At 40.3% G+C, this 20,138-nt stretch overlaps 1 protein-coding gene across 1 annotated transcript in view; it reads right to left on the bottom strand.

Moving 5' to 3' along the window:
- ADCY1 (adenylate cyclase 1) overlaps positions 1–20,138 on the bottom strand; it is a 533,674-nt gene that overhangs the window by 31,004 nt on the left and 482,532 nt on the right. Inside the window, exons 15-17 of the mRNA XM_030206815.1 lie at positions 17,809–17,925; positions 15,876–16,022; positions 10,591–10,689 (exon numbers count right to left, since the gene is read on the bottom strand). Coding sequence (XP_030062675.1) covers positions 10,591–10,689; positions 15,876–16,022; positions 17,809–17,925 — 363 coding nt within the window. The remainder of the gene's footprint in view (positions 1–10,590; positions 10,690–15,875; positions 16,023–17,808; positions 17,926–20,138) is intronic.

Below are 20,138 nucleotides of genomic sequence, written 5' to 3'. Positions count from 1 at the left end.
GATGGACTGTTGTTCTGACCCAGTTTGGCTGTTCTTATGTAGGAAACTCTGATGTTTTTCCTATTTGAAAATGGCTGTGAGATGGATGTTTTTATGGACATTATAGAAACATAGAAACATGACGGCAGATAAAGGCCATATGACCCATCCAGTCTGCCCATCCTCTGTAACCCCTAATTCTTCCTGTTCCTAAGCAATCCCACATGCTTATCCCATGCCTTTTTAAATTCTGGAACAGTCCTCAACTCCACAACCTCCACCACCCTTTCTGTGAAATAGTACTTCCTTAGATTACTCCTAAACCTATTCCATCTTAACTTTGTCATATGCCCGCTCATTCTAGAGTTCTCCTTCATTTGAAAAAGGCTCTCTTCCTGTACATAAATGCCCTTGAGATAGTTAAACATCTCTATCATGTCTCCTCTCTCCCTCCTCTCTTTCAGCGTATACATGTTGAGATTCCTAAGCCTGTCCCTATAATTTTTGCGTTCAAGACTGCTTACTAATTTTGTAGCCGCCCTCTGGACCAACTGCATCCTGTTTATAACTTTCCATAGTTGCAGTCTCCAGAACTGCACGCAGTACTCCAAATAGGGCCTCACTAGAGACTTATACAATGGCACTATCACCTCCTTTTTCCTGCTGGTCATGTCTCTCTTTATGCACCCAAGCATCCTTCTGGCTTCGGCCATCACTTTTTTTTTACCTGTTTGAAAGCTTTAAGGTCATCAGACACAATCACCCCAAAGTCTTGCTCTTCCTTCGCACACTGAAGCACTTCACCCCCTATACTGTACTGTTCCCTCGGATTCTTGCGACCCAAGTGGGACATCTGAATTTTGACTTGTGAGTTCTGAATTCTGAATTATGTGTGGGACATCTGAATTCTGACTTGACTATTCTTTTGAAATGGCCCTCTAAGTGTGGCAGGGATGTGCATAAGTGAAGCCCCGCCTATGTCCTACCCATGCTCTGCCCCTGTGTACACCCTCCTTTCAAAAACATGGCATGTAAGTTAAGCAGGTATTTACAGATTAGCACGTAGGCAGAAGTTCACGTGTATATGCACACATATGTGTATATTTACCTGTACTATAAACATTTATTTTATTTTTGTTACATTTGTACCCCACGCTTTCCCACTCATGGCAGGCTCAATGCAGCTTACATGGGGTAATGGAGAATTAAGTGACTTGCCCAGAGTCACAAGAAGTTGCCTGTACCTGAAGTGGGAATTGAACTCAGCTCCTCAGGACCAAAATCCACCACCCTAACCACTAGGCCACTGCCTAGATTATCAGACTGTCCTTTATTTCATATGTTTGTTTAGTAATTCAGAATAATTTAGATTCTGCATTTAACTGCTACTTGAGTGCAGTTCTTTTATACTGAATACTTTGCCTAGCTTGGTCTTTGATGTAGAATGCACTGGTGGGCAGGTAATTTTATGAAACTTTTTTTTCCTATATTGAAGGATGCACCGAACAGGGCTCTTATAACACTGTACAGTGGTAGACTCATGTAAAATAGTAGACACATGGAAAGAGTGCACGTACTTTTACAAAATCTGTGCATAGATATTCCCAGAGTCAAATTTGGCCAGAGCAGGGGTGGAGTTGAATACTTGTGCATGCGTAGAGGGCATGCACATATTTTATATCTTCTCTGCAGTAAGTTTAAATTTGTGTATCAGATTTGTGTGTGCCTGAAGCTCATTCTGCAAACCTATTTCATAAAAGTTACACAGACACCAATGTTACATTTATAAAATAGGTATCTTCCTGGCATTCCACATAGGTATTCTGTTATATAATTAAGCCCTATGCCTAAGATTCTATAAACAGTGACTAAAGTTGTGCATGCAAATCAGCATGTGTAGCCGATTTATGTACCCAATTTAGTTGCTTAAAGCCAATCAACGCCAATAAAAGGCTAATGTCACAATTCATAAAAAGTGAGCCCTTGGGCTGCAGCCAAATTGGCGCTACCCAGTCAACCCGAGGGTTAGTTGGGCCCCAACTGTTGCCAGGCAAGTCACCCGGGCCAAGCACTGGCCCAACAGGGCTGCAGATGAGGCTCAGCAGAAACTGAAGAGATGGCAGGAGCTGAGGCAAGGCTGGACTGGAGCTGAAGACTCCGCAGAAGCTAAGGCAAGGCTGAACTGGAGCTGAAGATTTGTCAGGAGCAGAGGCAAGACTAGACTGGAGACAGACAGGGCTTGGAGTCAAGGCTGGAATGTGTAAAGGCTGGAGCTGGAGGCAAGGCAGGCTAGAGTTCAGGTTAGTCAAACTGGAGGTGAAGTAAGGTAAACTGCAGGTGAGGCAAGGCAGGCTGGAGATCAGGCAAGACATTCAAGACACCTGTTGCGAAGGCAGTCCGTGGAAGTCAGGAACTCCCCTAAACATCCCCTGAACTAGAAACAAAGGCTTCAGCGGGCGTCCTGGAGTTCCTGCTGTGGGTAATTTAAAAGTACCCCCTGTGCATGCACGTGCCTAAGGAGACCGGTGTCAGCCAGCCTAACTAGGAGAAAGGAGCTATGGACCATGGAACTGCCAGAAACCACCATAGTAGCAGCTCAACATGGCAAGGGGAACCACCAACGGTCAGAAGACACCTTGCAACCTGACTACTGGAGGATAAGAAGATGTGGGACATGGGGACACGACCATGACTGTGACAGCTAGCAACCAATTACTGACATTAATTGGCCTTAATTAGGATTTACATGCAGATCGTATTCTATAATGATCCACGTGTAAATCTTGATGGGTGTAAATTCTTGGAGGTGTGGCTAGAGGGTGTTCAGGGAGCATTCCAAAGTTTTACACATATAAATACAGAAGTCAGCCGAACTGCACCTAATTTAGGCACGAACATTTACACCTGCTTTTAGCAAGCGTAATTGTCAGTGCCTAAAGTTAGACTTTGTTTATGCCCTAAGCGATATTCTATATAGGATGCATACCCTTTATAGAATAGTGCTCAGTGAGTAAAATTTTCAGTGCAGATTTTTAGGCACCACTTATAGACATTACTCCTAGATGGGCAAGATATTGTTTGGAGTGGAGGAGTGGTCTAGTGGTTAGGGTGGTGGACTTTGGTCCTGAGGAACTGGGTTCAATTCCCACTGAAGCACAGGCAGCTCCTTGTGACTCTGGCCAAGTCACTTAACCCTCCATTGCCCCAGGTACAAATAAGTACCTGTATGCAATATGTAAGCTGCATTGAGCCTGCCATGAGTGGGAAAGCACAGGGTACAAATGTAACAAAAAAAAATAATTTACTCCTATATGGGCAAGATATTGCTTTCATTAACAAACAAAATTTAGTCTCTTCTTTCTTGTCTGATGAAGGGAAAAATTATCCAACAAAGTTATTTGCTTGTTTTTATTTTGTCCCTTTGTAAGGGGCCCTTCCTGATTGTTGGGTGATCATGGCACCCGTGATCGTGTCTTCTATACTCAACCACACCCTCGTGGTTCCCCTTCCCAGTTATTAACCAGCACACATTTTGTTTATCCTCTGAGATCTGTTGAGGTCAGGTTCCCCCAGGTCAGTGTTGCTGGAGACTTATGTTTCTACTGATCAGAATATAGTTTTAATACCTTTTTTAATTTACTTACTTCTTCAACTGTGAAAACTATTGAATAAGCTTTTTAGACTGAGCAAAAAAAAAAAACCTTCATTGCTTATTAAAGCAAACAGTTCACTGAAAAACAGATATGCTGAAGGTTATCTCTTGATTAAAAATATTCTACTGTGAAATACTTGTGCACTGAAAACCACCAGTTTAACAAAAACAATGTTTATAACAACTCAGTTGCGATGTTCCCTCTTGTTGGTCTGTTTTCTCTCTATTGCGTTATTCTTGCTCGTTCAAACTGATTTGTGATCTGTCTTACTTTGACCCTGGTTATATGATCAAAAGAACTACAGTGGAACATTACTAGCACAGAGGATGAAAACATTATTCATATGGACAGACTGGATAGGAATTTTCAAAGAAAATGTCCTATGTTCAGCCTAAACGAGGACAGGATGCACAGATATGGCCAAAGGGGAGGGAATGGTGTTTCAGGTGGTGGGGTACATCATTGTCCCTTTATTCCTACTCTCTTTCTTCTGCTTTTTATCCTTGCTGTGCAGAACAATGGCAGCCCACAGGACAGGACACAGAGAACATATAATAATTGCCCACATGGCTACTCCATGGTGTATACTTCCTTTGTAATCGAAATATAGGACAGGAAGGAAGGATAAATGCATGCTCTGTCTCCACACTGCTGACTTGCTGTCATTGCCACTGATCTGACTGTCAAAGAAGAGAAAAGACAGAAGTTCACCCTCTTAATGGGGATCATTTACAGAAGGCGTGTGCTGACACTGCTAATGAGTATTATTTGCCATAGGGCACGGTGCAAATAATGTACTAAGACACTAGCGCTTTCTAACTGTTGGTAAATGACCCCCTAGATCTAGCAATGTCTAGTATGATTTTTTTTCAATCAGGTGTCCTGTCTTCTGGTAATATGTAGATGTGTAGGTAGAAAGATCATTGTCAGTGATTTGGAATAGGATTTAGATCATTTTTGCCCTTGTGTGATGTGGTATGCCATAGGGGTCACCATCATCCCCATTGCTGTTGAATATCAATGTTTAATCACACACCCAGATATTTTCATGTTGTCAAACATTTTCTTTTTGCTGATGATCTCCAGCTTTCTTTACAATAAGGCAAAAAATCATAAAGGTGGTTTACACTGGCCAAATAATTGAAGGAAACTTTGCAAAACTGCAAACAAATTAAAAGTAAATCTGTCCACAGCATGAAAATGATATTAGTGGGAAACCATTCGTGAATATTCATAAATGCTCATAAATATTCATAAGGAGAAGGAAAAAGCCTCAAAGAGCTCAAAATCCTATAGATTTACAGAGCTAAGCAGATCAAATGATCTCTTCATCATCGGCAAAAAAACGTCTAAAAATTGTCTTTTTGGCTTCTTGGAGCATTTGATGGAGTAATGGTTCTTCTCCCCACAGAACAGGCACAGATTTTATGTCCAGCAATGCTGTTTTTCTTGATCTGAGAGGGATAAACGATCCACCTGCATGGGCTACCCCACTTTGACCAAGGTGGTTCCCTCAAGAACACTAAATGAAGAGTATGAGAGTGAGTTGCAGGGCCCAAACATGTCAGAGGTCATGCCACTTGATGCTTTCTTTATAGAATTATCCTCTTAATATGGCAATCAGGGTATGTCACTATTGCATGGCTGCACTAACAATTAACGCAGTGACTTGCCACATAGCGTGTGCTAATTCTATAAGATGCCATCTAGTTCGGGGGGCAGGAAGGCATGTAAATGGCAGTATTGTAGTTATTTACACATAGACGTGGGTACATATGAGTGTAAATGACTCATAGAATACCAATTAGCAGAAAATCTTGTGTTATGTTTTGATGGTGCATACTTTGCTGGTGGGCGTATGATTGGGCAGAGTTTGAGTGGACTATGGGTGGAGTACACATGTACATGCATAAACATATAATACTAGAATTTATGCACCCTCAAGCATATATCAATGTGAGGGCCTTCACACCAGCTAGACAGATTCATACGAAGAAGCTTGAAGTGCCTTTACCTTCATCTGTTAGAATGTATTCCTTTTACACAAAACATTTTAGTTATGATATTCCTTCAATGTGGAATTCATTACCATTATCTATTTGGTGTTAAACTGATTACGATTTAGAAATAAACTGAAGGCTTGGCTGTTTGCTAAAGCTTTAAGTAAATGATCGTGCTTTTTCTATTACTGAATTGTATGAGGCTATTCATTATGTTACTCAGAGGGTCTTTTACTAAAGATTTGCTTGAGTTACCTGCAGCAGAGCCCATAGGAATAAAATGGGCCCTGTTGAAGATAATTCGAGTTCATCTTTAGTAAAAGACCCCCTCAGACTTTTTGATAGTTAAACAATCTTGAGCTCTAGGTATAGATGGTATATACATATTTTGTTGTTGTTATTGTTGTTGGTAGATGTTTTTGCTCTAGATGCATGCAAGGGTTTTTTTTGCCACTTGTGTTAGTATTCTGTAAAGAAGAGTAAATGCCTACATTTCTTTATCGAAGAGGCTTAAAACGGGGGCCATAACCAGCCCCTTTAATAGGTACTTCATTATAGAATATCCTGTAGCCTACAGTGTGGATTAGCTGCAGCAGATAGCACAGATCTCTTAACGCCCCCTTTTGTCTTTGTATTAACTGAATGGGAAGGTTCTGGGTTTGCCCCCTATAGTTACTGCACAGGCTTTGCAGTTACCACACATTAATTTTTGCAAGTAATGCATGGTAATTGCATATGATGATACTACTATAGTGAAAGGATCCCTTTTTTTCATAGTATATATGGTTAGGGAATGTTAGGTTTAATTTTAGGGGGACTCTGCTTTTTAGAGTTTGGTTTGCTTGCTACTTGAGATACTGTTTTAATTTTGTGCTAATTATTCTTATTGCAACAGTGTAGCATTATAAGCTGCTTTGATCAGCTAACCAATTGACACATACATTATTTTAAAGCTTCAAGTTGAGGTCAGAGTTATCTACTATAAGATTCAGTTAATAGCAAACAGATGCAATTTATTACGCTGCTTAATGGTTCATGATCCAGTTAACAAAATAACATTTATTAAAAACCATGGAAAACAGTGAACCATTACGTAAAGAGGTAATCAGCACTAGTTGGAGGTGACTGGGCAGAACCAGGTTGAGTCACATGTTTATTTAACACAGTAACAATCACAATCTCGTAGGAGGGGCATAAATACTAGGAAGGAAAAATGGGGCCAAGAGTGCATTTCATTGTATTGTTTTATTCTTTCCTCCTGATCTATGTATTCTTTGGGCTATGCTCATGAATCACTATAATCCACTTGATTTTTCCATGCTACTGTGAAATGTTAACTCTGGTACTTTGTTGGCTCTTAATAAAGATATTTAAGAAAAAGAAATGCATGTTACTATGGGACAAGAAAGACTCATTGCAAGCCACACAGCCTCCTCCAACCATAGAGTTCCTTTATTGAAGGGTCCTCACTGTCATAGATTAAAACGCAAAATACAAAAACAGAACTGCAGTAAAATGCACAGCCCTAACCCACACCAGGAATACAAATTCAGAAGATATGACTTCCCTGCCAGCTAGCTCAACACCTATCTTGAGTTGAAGAAGGGCCATGAGCTATTCAGGGTACATCTATTTACTGACCATTATTTCATGGATATCCTGAAATCCCAACTGGTTGTTCCCCAGGCCAGGGTTGGTAACCAGTGCTCTAAACAACAGGACAAACACATGGAGGGTAATTTTATCACAGGCGGCCTAGGCGGGCTCAAGGAAGGGACACCTGTTTTTGGTTAAGGGTGTGCAGGCAACAAACTTTTCAGTTAGTTTCCTGTGCCATTTGCAGTTTCCTTTCGTTTTCTTTTGAGCCAGGCCCAACCACCATGAAGCTTGTACTCCCACAGAATCAAATCTGAATATTTCAATAAGCAGGGATATAAAGCAGATTTTGCCTCCCCCCAATGCACTAGCATGAACATGAAAACCCAGAAGCCAATTAAATATTGTTTTTAGGACTCTGACCTTACAGCAATTCATGCCATCCTTAACACCATCTTTTTCTTTATCAAAACCCTCCTACTCATGAGCCAATAAGGCAAATAAATCAGTATACATGTCCTTCAAAATCCTTTGATGCCACTTCTGCGAAATCTGTCAATCTAAAAGGGCTATAGCACATAGAATATGACCATGCTTAGATACATGTGACATGCCCCCAGATTGCTACAAGGACACCACCTCAGTCACTGCAGAACCTGGGACCTCCCTAACCCCTTCCAAAAAAAAGAGGAAGAGATAAAGAAGACTCAGAAGAGCCCCAGATATCAGGTCACCTAATGCTGCCCTGTGCTGCTGCTCCTCTAAGTCTAAGTCCAAGTACTTAACCACATGCTGCAAATACTTTAGAAGTTTTTTATCGTACAAGCACTGCCCTAAACATCTCTTTGAAGTACTCCCCAGCCTATATCTCCAAGGTATATGACATAGCCAATCCTCCACCCCTGCTTCAACTAAAAATGCATCCAACCCTCCCAAAAACTCATGAGAAGTAGGCTGTTGAGGTATAGCAAGGGCAGTAAAAGACTCCACATCTCTCTGAGGACAGGTGCTTGCACAGGATGCCCTCCAAATCAAAGACCCTGAACTAGCTGCTCCACAAGGAGGATGTCCAATCTTAGCTGACTTACCCTAGCCCTTTCCCTGAATATCATGAACCATTTTCACTGCCATTCTGGTCTTTGACTGACTTTTACTGAACAACTCCCTAAAAGACCCCCTTTCCCTGTGCAGCCCCCACCATTTTGCAGGGAACCATGACGCACTAACACACACTGGCAAACAATAACCCCATTTTTACCACCAGCCAATTTACAGAAAACCCGAAGCCCCCCTCCCTACCTATTTATGTTTCTATCTAATTAAAGTTATTGCCTTTTTTTTTTTTACAATCTAGCTCTACACCTTACAGACCAGAAAGGTAGTACAACTAAAACAGCAACTTCGTTCACCAAATAGCAGGCCCAGAAACTAGAAAACCCATGTAAAGGAATACAGAAAGCCAGGACCCAACATCCAGGCACAATCCCTTCCACAGACAAAGAGGGGAGCAGAATTGGGTACCTGTGATGCTACAGTCCCTCATCTGTCAGCTCACAAAAACGACCAAACCTGTCAGCATTCAAGGCCCCCCTAGGCACCACAGTAAGTCAAAATGCAAGCCTCACTGCACAAACAGCAGTGCTTCTGAACTCACTTACTATCCCAACAGCAATGCAAAGGACAACTGAGCAGACAGACACACAGTCACTGGAACAACACACCCAAAGCTGCAGCACCAATGATGGTCTGGATCCATGTTGCACAGAAACAAAACCACACCAAAAAGCAGGCAAGTACCCCAGAACAGACGACAAACACTGCAACCCCACCGACCTCCAACTGCCCCAGCCCTTTCAAACCCACTCCCAAGACTCCTGACCAAACTCTGCCCCTTCCAAATCCCCACCAATCCCAATGCCCCAGCAACTAATCCATTTTATACCTTTAACTGTAGCTGCTCAACATACCCTCCACTGCCATCCTCACACTTAACCCTTAAAAACACAACACCCTTACATCCCACCTATTTCATCCTCAAGCCACATACTCCATCTTACCCTTCACCCATCCCCCTTAACCAAATCCCCCCTCTTCTTCCCCTCAAGTCCAAGCTCCTGCTCGGTATGGCAGGCTGAGCCATGTTATATGCCCTCAGGTTTAGCTTGAGGGCACTCTTAATTTTGATGGTTCTGTGGATTATTACAAAACATGGTGGTAAAGTATGGGAGAGGATTGATTCTTGGATTAATATGTTTTGTAAACACTGTAAAGAAAGATGACAAGGACTGAAGATGGTGGAAGCCAAAATTGTAATGGAATGTAGAAAGTGGTAGGATAAGGGCTAAAAGACTGAGTAAAATATAAGGGAGGAAATTGGTGATGGTTTACATAGGAGTTTTGCACGATCCAGCTACTCAAACTGGCAGAGAACCAAAGAAGAAGACAACTGGGTGGACTGGAATGGATTTGGTCTCTACTTGAAATTACTAAGGCAGACTATAGCTAATAATAAAGTTCATTGATTCATCTTTAGAATAAGATAAACATAAATGACTGAAGAAAACATTCATCAAAAATATAGAGGTAAGCAGGAATATATGCAATAACACAATACAACACCTTCTAACTACCATTAGATAATACATAACCACAACACCAAATACATGCAAAAAGTAAAAGGTAATGCCTCAGTGCTAAACACTCTAAACAGGACCAATGTCCAAACATAAGGGCTACAGCAGTTACAATCACTGGCAACCTAACCACCAACACAAAAAAATAGTGGAGAAAAAAAGCACAAAGTAGAAAAAAATCTCCACTCGATTTGAAGTGTGTGGTAACAAGTTCAACTGACAAACATGCCAGCACCAGATAATAAAGGCAGCTAAACCATACAAAAACATCTTCAAATATTATTGCACTTATCTTTAGAAAATTTCTGGTTAATCCAATTCAACTGATGCTGTGCTCCAAATCCAAACCCAACAAAAGTGTCCCTTGTTTTGCTGAGATCTGCGTCAGGGGTTTCGGTTCATTAGATAGAGTTACCACACACACTTCGAGTTGAGTGTTTTATTTTTGTGCTTTGCACTTTATACTCCACTATTTTTTTTATTTTGGTGGTTAGGTTGCCAGTGATTATAACTGCTGTAGCCTCTATATTTGGACATTGGTCCTGTTTTGGGTGTTTAGCACCGGGGCATTACCTTCCAAATTTTGAATGTGTATTTGGTGGTGTGTTTATGTGTCATCTATTGGTAGTTAGCAGGTGTTGTATTGTGTTATTGAAGAAAACATTCAACATTGTGAAAGACAAGTACCTATTTCGCTTCTATGATGTGATATTGTGTGCAAAGACTTACCTTTGTTCCTGTAGTTGGTACGAGTCCAACAGCTCCCATGTAAGTACTTCCAATTGTCTTGATCTTCTCAATATCCCTATAACATTCTTTATCCATAAGCTTTTGTTTAAATAACAAAACAAATATAAACAAATATGATATATTCCAAAAATATCAGCAGATACAGTTGTAAATTATACTATGATTTTGAGGATTCAAGTTACATAATTAGCTACATGCAATGACATACTTTGCTCCACAGGCATATATAATCCCTCTTTGTGCATCTTATAGCATTTAAAAGCTACAACAAAATTCAAAGTGTGAAAGCACATTGTAATAATCATTATCCTATGTAACCTCCACTAATCTGATGGAGGTAATGGGAACTTTTGGAAAGATGAGGAAGAAGAGCATGGGAGAAGTGGGGAAAAGAAGAAAAATGGGGAAATGATGAGAAGAACTTGGGATAGATAGCGAGATAAAGATCAAGGGGAGATTGGATGAGAAGAAAAGTGAGACATGGGCAAGATGGTATGTGACGAGAAGGTGGACGACAGGAGTAGGGAAAGAAGCACTCAGAGGGAGAAAGAAAAAGATAGAAGAACAGAAGGAGGTGAAAGACTAGAATGGAACAGGTAATGGAGGGAAGAAGTAAATATTAAATAGATATGAAAGAAATAAAAAAAAGTGCATGATAATTTGAGATATAGGCAAAGGCCTGGAAAGTACAGTAAAGATGAAAAGGATGTGAGAAAAACTGGATAAACGTTTGGAAAGAAAATTCCCCCAATCGGTGCATGGGGATTACTGCATTCAAATGTTCTACTTCCCTATATCTTCTCAAGCGATTGTGCCTTAGTGCCATACACATGCCTCTTTCTTAATAATTATTCAGTTAAAATACTTTATCCTCTCTTCTAAATTATGTTATTAGGAATTAGCAAGCCGACCAAGTTTTATTCTAAAAGCATCACATGAAATCAGGTTGCACAAGAAAACCTACAGTATTTTTTAAAAGTTTTCCAAAATGTATTAAAGAAACAGAACCAGGGCAGTTATTTCAGCACAATCTATTATTATGTGTTTTAACTTGCATTTTGACTTTGCTAAGGGGTGATCAGATTATCTTGAATAACCCTCCTATGAGGTGCCAGGATGCCGCATGGTGAAAGCCTATTCTATAACCTCATCTCTGTACCTACATTCCATTATAGAATGCTAGCATTATCTGCTATCAGTGCATCTTACATTTATACATGTGCAGTTACACCAGCCATAAATAGAGCATAACTGTGGGCGCCTAATGTGGCAAGGGTATAAATAACATACAGTAAATTGTGTGCATAAGTGGCAGTACCGTCCATGTTCTTCCCATGTGAATGCCCCCTTGCATTTACACAATATACCACTTACGTATGCACTTAGGGGTCCTTTTACAAAGTTGCACTAGCGTTTTTAGCATGCGCTGATGACTAGCATATGCTAAATGCTGGAGACACCCATAGGAATATATGGGTGTCTCTAGCGTTTAGCGCACACATATTTAATGCACACACTAAAAACGCTAATGTGACTTTGAAAATAGGGCCCTTAGGGAATAACGTTTAGTTGCTTTGTTGCTGAGGGGAGATATGATAGAGGTCTATAAAATACTGAGTGGAATGGTTAGACATGAATCATTTATTTACTCTTTCACAAAATACTAGGACTAGAGAGCAGCAATGAATCTACTAAGAAGTAAATTTAAAACAAAATGGAGAAAATATTTCTATATTCAACTTGCAATTAAACCCTGGAATTTGTCAGACAATGTGGTAAAAGAAGTTAGCTTAGCAGGGTTTTAAAAAAGGTTTGGCTAACTTCCTAAAAGAAAAGTCCATAAGCCACTACTTATTTCTAGGATAAGCAGCATAAAATCTGTTTTATTGTTCTGGGATCTTGCCAGCTACTTGTAACCTGGATTGGCCACTCTTGGAAAGAGGATACTGGGATTCATGAACCTTTGGTCTCTCCCAGTATGGTAATGCTTACGTTCATATGTTCTTATGTAAGTATACACTTATCTGCAAAAGTGGTATTCTGTATATGGATGCATGCAAGCAGCACATACATATAGGCATCCAATTATAGAATTGCCCTTAAAGGGAAGAATTCTATATATAGTGCTGAAAGTTAGGTGCCAAAAAGATTGGCACTGAGGCCCTGTTCTATAAAGGGCACCCAAGTTTTATTGAATACTGGTTTACCCCAGAATCTATATAGTGTGACTTGGGTTGCGTGCATAAATCCAGTCGTATTCTGGATTTGCTCATGCAACTTATTTAGTTAACAAGCCAATCAGTGCCGATAACTGCCACTTAGAAAACAATTATTGACACTACTTGGCATTAATTAAAATTTACACACACAACTGTCTAAGCGTATTCTATAATGTGATGCATGTAAATTCTAAGTTGCATAGTTGAAAAGGGGGTGTGGCCATAGGTGTGGAATGGGCAGGTCATGGGTGTTTCTAAAATATATGTGCATAGTTATAGAATACACCCAGTCCATGACTAATTTAGGCATCAGCATTTACACCAAGTTTTACTTGAAGTAGTTGGCCGCGACTAAATTTAGTCATATGATGGACGCTTGGCATATTCTATAAACCACACAGAAATATTTTTGGGCACAGAGTTTTAGACGTGATATATAGAACCTAATCCATAGTGTGCTGGTCGCACCTAACTGTGGGCACTGGGCTTCCGCCTGATAGAAACAGGTGTAAGTCTGACACCTAAAGTTGGGCGCAGATCATAACTATTCTATCACCATAACACTACCTTTTGGGACTGCCCATGACCTGCCTATGCCCTTCCCATGGCCACATCCCCTTTGGGGTTGTAAGCAGAAAAGGTTAGGCAAACAGTTATAGAATAGCGCACAGGGGAAACCCACACGCAAGTTCAATCAGGCACCAATTAAGTGGCCAATTGTTGTCTATTTCCTCATTAAGTTGTGGATCTTTGATCCACATGTGAATTCCAGTGCCCAACTTTAGGCGACCTGAATAGAATTCTGGGAAAATGTGCACTTTGTCATGAGTTTTAATCAGCATTTGCAGGAAAAGGTACAATACAAATGCTTGTTTACATTAAATTAAATGAAAAGTACTGGAGCTCTGGGTGAACTAACTTATTTGCTGGCCAGTGTAGAAACATATGTCATACTGTCTAATTTTTCCTGTCCACTGGTTGATAATTGAGTTATCAGACTAGCTACACCTTACTTACACTGGAATATCTGGAACATTTTCAGGGCAAATGTTTAGAAGACTAGTATTTCCACAGCTTGTGTGCACACTTATGTATGTAAATGTTCTGTAAATACCTACTGAATTTACGTAGAGTGTATTTTGCAAGGGGTGTGTGCAAAGGGGTTGAGAATAAGTGGGATGTAAGCGGGAACTCCCACTTCGCATGTAACTTCTATTTTCTTGCACCAGCACTCTGGAACTCTCTACCGCAGTATCTAAATTGCAAAAGATTATGTAGCAATTTCTGTTCATCACTAAAAACTTACCTCTTTCAACTAGCTTTTAATAACTTTGAAAGACATTCTTCTTCTTCCTGTTGTGGGTTGGGGTACAGCTCTGGGACTCATGGGAGCCACAGAATGAATGAATGAATGACCTCTGTATTATACCCTGTTGGAATGATTGCAGCTTTCCCATCAGTTTTAATGCTGTTCTTTTCTATCTTTATTTTTTTAGTAGCTGTACACCACTTTGACTTACTTCTACAACTTAAGAGGTATATGAAGATTTTAATAAACGATAAATGACAAACAATAATACTGTTTGTTATGCACTTTGCTTAGTCCAGCTCTATGGCTGTCATAAGTTATCACACCTAAATGTTAGGCTCATTGATACCTGGTTATACTAGCATTCTAAAAATGAGCAATGAAGTCTATGTTCCTTTATAAAATAGGCTTCTAACAGGCACCCTCAAGACGCCTAATTCTAGGTCCCCTATTATAGAATTGCCACCTTTATGATGCACACTCATTTTAATCTGAGTTATCTCCAAACATAGGGGCCATTTAACTAAAGGGTGGTAAGTTTCTGCACTTACCATGCTTCAACAGTGAAAATAAATATACAGTAAGTAAAGAAACTGTGCCCAGCATGTCCTGTGCAGTTACTGTACTAAAATGTTTTGGTTTTTTTTTACCACACATTAAGACTGACTGAAATGAGCACATATGTACTGTCTAGAGGAGGTAGCATGTGTGCAAATGACATTGCACAGTAAGTATCATGCACTAAGGGCTAGGTTCAGTAAATGGTGCTCAAAATGGACTCTGAAAAAAATGGGTGCTCAATGCTATTCTATAACAGGCACTCAAAGATGAACACCTATTATAGCACTGAGTGCCAATTTTGGTATCCAAATTTGGGCGCCAGGACTTGTGCCTGCTGAAAACCAGGTGTAAGTTTTGGTGTCCAAATTGGATGCATATCCTTAATACTCTATAACGCTGCATGCAAATTTTAGGAACATCCCTGACCTGCCTATGCCCCTCCCATAGCCACACCTCCTTTTGGGTTGCACACTATAGGATTCGGGTGCATATTGTTATAGAACAGTGTATAGTAGAATGTGCATGCAAATTCAAATTGGAGCCAATTAGCGCCCAAGTATTAGCACTAATTGGCTCAGTGTCCAATTTAGTTGGGTGCACATCTTAGATCGGTGCTCAATTGTGGGCACCATATATAGAATCTGGGGGTAACTGCAGTATAATGACCCTGCCCATTCTCACCCATACATATCCCGCCCAGCTTCCACCCCCAGTTAGCACACAAATTAGCGTGCACTGTCATGTCACCATGGTAATAGCTCATGCTAATTTGGGCATTAACTTCTTAATGCACTTTTTAAGAGTTCCTTAGAGTGAAGAGAGCGAGTCCATGAAATTTACTTGCCATCTCATTGATATAAAATGGCAGTCCCAGATTATGATGGAGGGTGACAAATGTTCTGACCTATCCCCCACTGGCAAACCAGATAAACCCACTGAGGTTGGCACAGCAAATCTATACAGGGTAGCAATAAATATAAAACAGCTCTCAAGAATATGGACCAAAATGGATTGCTTATTTATTTATATTGTTATTATTTCTCCTTTTCTCTTTTCCCATCTCTTTCTCAACTGGTTGCAAGTGTTCAAAATAGTGTCAATAAGCACCTAGAGTAAAAAATGTAAGACAAGAGAAATTGGTTAAGTTTGAAATCATAAGAAAGTTACACACTTACCTCATCAAAATCAGCAATAATTTCATTTAAAAGTCGTAAACATTCCACTCCCATGTTATTGCCATCTAGTTCAATATAGAAATCGTTGAAATTTGGAATGGAAGCAAACAACACACCGACTTGAGAATATGATTGATAATAAAGGTCCTGCAATTTGTTGAAATGAACATTTTAGAGAAAACTATTACACAGGAAACGTTGCTAGTGCTAATCAATGCACTGTAATGCCCATTAAGGGATGAATGTTCAGAGAGATGACTTAGGTGCAAAGGCTGTAACTGAATATCTCCATATATCAATAAAGTACCTGCATACAATAAATTTAAACTGTTTTGGTTGTGGATAGGATTACCATATTTGCCCTGACAAAAAGAGGACACCAACAGCCATGCTCCCTCATCACCCCACCATGCTATACAGTCACCTTGACTTAATCCCCCCAAAGAAAGCCATCCCCTTCTATATATTTCCCTTCCCCTCAAAACCTTTTCCAGTCTCTCTCCACCCACTTTTTTTACAGCTCCCTCAACCTCCCTACCCTCTATTCACATTTCATATCCCCTCCCAACCCCTACCTTATTGTGCCCTGGTGGCCTCTTTGGGGCAGGAAAGGACTTCTCTCTTACCTGCCCAGTGATGCCGCTGCCCGCTCACTGCCAGCTCTGCTTCAAAATGACTGCCAACATTTCAAGCAGTGATCTCGCAAGTTTTCTGGAAGGCTCGCGAGGCCACCGCTTGAAGTCTTGGCTTCCATTTTGATGTGGCGCCGTTGGCAAGTGGGAGACACTTGTTCTTTTTTTGAGGACACTCTGGGACATACAGGCGGGAGATTCCAGCCTGCCCATTTGTTCACAAACCCGACCAAATGGGAAGGCTGGAAAAACCCTCCCAGACGTCCTACAGTGTCCTCAAAAAGAGGACATATCCGGATAAAACCAGATATATGGTAACCCTAGGTTGTGGATAAGGAAGTGAGGCAACAACAACAGATGATGGAGTGTTCAAAAATCACATCAACCAGTCTTTATTAGAAGATGCAGTCTATAGCAACAGCTGTGATACAATTTGGAAGCAATCCATGGCACAAAAGACCTGGCAAGGCCATGTTTCAGCACTAGGCCCATGTCAGACATCACAGTACCAGCACTCAATTACACAAAACAGTAAAAATCTTGTAAAATGGGCTCAGATAAAAACTCAAGGCAAAGGCCACACAGAGCTGTTCAGAAACTGATGTGTCTGTGTAACTGAAGTGTTTTGGTTGTACCATAGAAAGGCGGTATATAAAAACCATGACCTTAGCCCTTCAGTTGGGCATTTCGCCCTTACTCCTCCTTAATTTAGCTCCAGCACTATCCATATAATAGGGGTGAAAACTTCATGGATAGGAGATTTATATGGCTAAGTCCCTTTGAATATTGCCCCAAGAGTGTATAAGTCTGAGTGTATAGATTTTCTAAACCTGTCCTAAATATGTACTTGGGAAAACCTTCCTTCTGTTCCGCTAATTAGTACCTAAGCAATGAAATTGCATGCATACTTTTAGCCTGATTGAGGGAAATTTTAAGACAAAGAAACTCCCAGGTAAATGACACTTAACCAGGTGAACACTTTGAAAAGTGTTCTCATAAAACTGAAAACAAGGGATTATTTTCAGAACTTATCAACCTTATGATAACTGATATCTGATGTCCGAACAGAGCCAATTGGATGCACACCTTAATATACTGTCATTCTAAAAATGGAATCACAGGGCATGATTTTGTAAAAGGCTCCTAAGATTTATGGGCTTCTTGGTTCTGGCACAGATTTGTTTCAGTTATCAACTATAGGGATAATTTTATATATGAGATTTTTTTTTGCACTTTGAAATAAAAAACCATACACAGAACATAAGACACATTTGTGCATGAAGTTCATCTGTTTGGCTTACCATATTCCTTGGATTAGACAAAAGAAAGTGCTGTGCGACATGTGCTGGCAGCAGATTGAAGAGAATTCTCTTATTATCTAGCTTTACTCTCTCCATATCATCCCTCTCTTCTTCTGCCTAAAAGCAAAGGGAAAGACAGTGAATTTCATTCATCCTATTAATACGACAATCTGGGATTTATGGCACTATAAATGGTGTGGTCTCAGGCTGAAAAGCACATAGGTGCAAAATTATTTTATGAAGAACCTCACCAATCTTTGATAAAAGAATTATTCAGGAATGCACTGATGTTTTAGATATATTAATATGATGACTGATGATGATGATTAGGGAGGAACTTGTCTGTCTGTCTCTGTCTGTTCCTCTGTGCACCCACATGGGTTTTCAAACAAACCTATGCCTAGTATTAAAGATGAACACAGTTAGCAGTGTGGTGGTGAGGATATCAAGCTTCCATCATATGAAGATTTTGTGGATGATGGCCAGGAATTCGGTGTGATGGGGATTCCAAGTCCCACAGCACAAATGCTGAAGAAAGCTCCAGAAAGCAGCAGTGGTGTGGTAGAGATTCAACTCCACCAGTTGAAATCAGGGCAGGATTCCATTGTGGTGTACATAGCAACAGGCTTGCAGGGATCCAACCCTACCCCCCACCCCATCTGAAGTTGGAAAATCTATTATGGCAGCAGACATGGAGGTAGACAGGCAGAGGCATAATGCTTGCCTTTTGGGATTTTAGGGTCCCTTTTACTAAGCCATGTTAAACACTAAATATGTGGTAAACCATGCTATAGCTGCTAATGCAAAGCCACATTAAGAGGCTTTACAGAAATTTAGCAGTTACTGTGCAATAAACCATATACAGTAAGTATGTTTGTGTCAGTGGGCGTGGATTAGGCGGAGAGTGGGCACTGAAGCATTAGCTAGCTAGCATGTTACACTTACTGTGTGCTAACTGGGGTTCTAATTGGTACTTTAACGTACAACCAGAATTAGAAAATTTGCAGCTACTAGTTGGACAAGGAATGAAAGTCACGCTGGCATTGTTACACAACTGCATTCATAATATGGAAGATAAATAGATTATTCATCCCCATGATTACTGGATGGACTGTAAAGAGGTAATTCTACAAATAAAATGCTAACTTCTACATGCCAAATATATACATACTTGACCAGAACATTGACATATATATGCATATCTGTGCACATAAATGTTGAAAACTCACTTATGCATATACATTTTACAGGTGGGCATATGTATGGGTAGAGTCTGGGCAGGGCATGGGCGGGACTCACACGCCCATCTGATAGAATAATGTGTGTATCTCCTGCATTTTGATATGAAGAACCTAAATGTTTATGCCAAACTGCATATACACGTATAAAACCAGGTCACATTAGTATTCTCTAAAGGAAAGTAGGCACCTATTTTCCTTTGTAGCATTATAGGCACCCCTTTATAGAATTGCTTTCTCATTAATAAACTCTACTAATAATTGCGTTAAAAAAATTCTTGGGAATGATCAACCTGTATTACTGTGAATTATTCACGAGTCAGAAGGAAAATTTGCCAGTTCCATTTTCCACAACTAAGGTCTTGAAGTATATGCTTCCCCACTTATGGGAAATGACCCACTAGCTCCTATGCATGGTGAAGAGATCAAGCTTCTAACTGAATATGCAACTTAACGTTGTTTGGAGATTCTTTACTTCTGACCTTTATGAATATCTCATGTCTTCAAGCAGGAAAACACAGCAGAGAAGGCAAAAACACAAGGAAACTGGTGTCAGTAATCCTTCATGGAAGAAGAGCTCTGTAATTGTGGATGGCAAAGAACTGCGGGTGCAGTTTTTAGAGTTTGACAATTTTATCCTGCTGCACCATATGCCTGGAATAGACTTCCTGAGCTGGTACGTCAAGCTCCATCTCTGGCCGTCTTCAAATCTAGATGAAAAGCCCACCTTTTTGATGCTGCTATTAACTCCTAACCCATATTCACTTGTCTGTTTTATCATTCCCACCTTAGTCATTCCCTTATCCTTAATTTTTCCTATTTGTCTGTCCTAATTAGATTGTAAGTTCTGTCGAGCAGGGTCTGTCTTTTCATGTTCAAGTGTACAGTGCTGCGTACATTTAGTAGTGTTATAGAAATGATAAGTAGTAGTGATCCTTGCTGCATGAGCATTAAATGCCAGTCTGACTGCTTGGTTTTCAAGACTCTAGGGACTCCTGATGCAGGCGTCATAGCTGAAACACCACCCATGTCGACTCTTCCAGATGTGCAAAAGAGGATTACTGGCACCAATTAACTTGCGTTTTTGCCTTC

This window comes from Microcaecilia unicolor, chromosome 1 (genome assembly GCF_901765095.1).
Source record: "Microcaecilia unicolor chromosome 1, aMicUni1.1, whole genome shotgun sequence".
Classification (NCBI taxonomy): Eukaryota; Metazoa; Chordata; class Amphibia; order Gymnophiona; family Siphonopidae; genus Microcaecilia; species Microcaecilia unicolor.
Note: the sequence above shows the minus strand (reverse complement) of the source record. Positions and strands in the feature narration are given on the sequence as shown.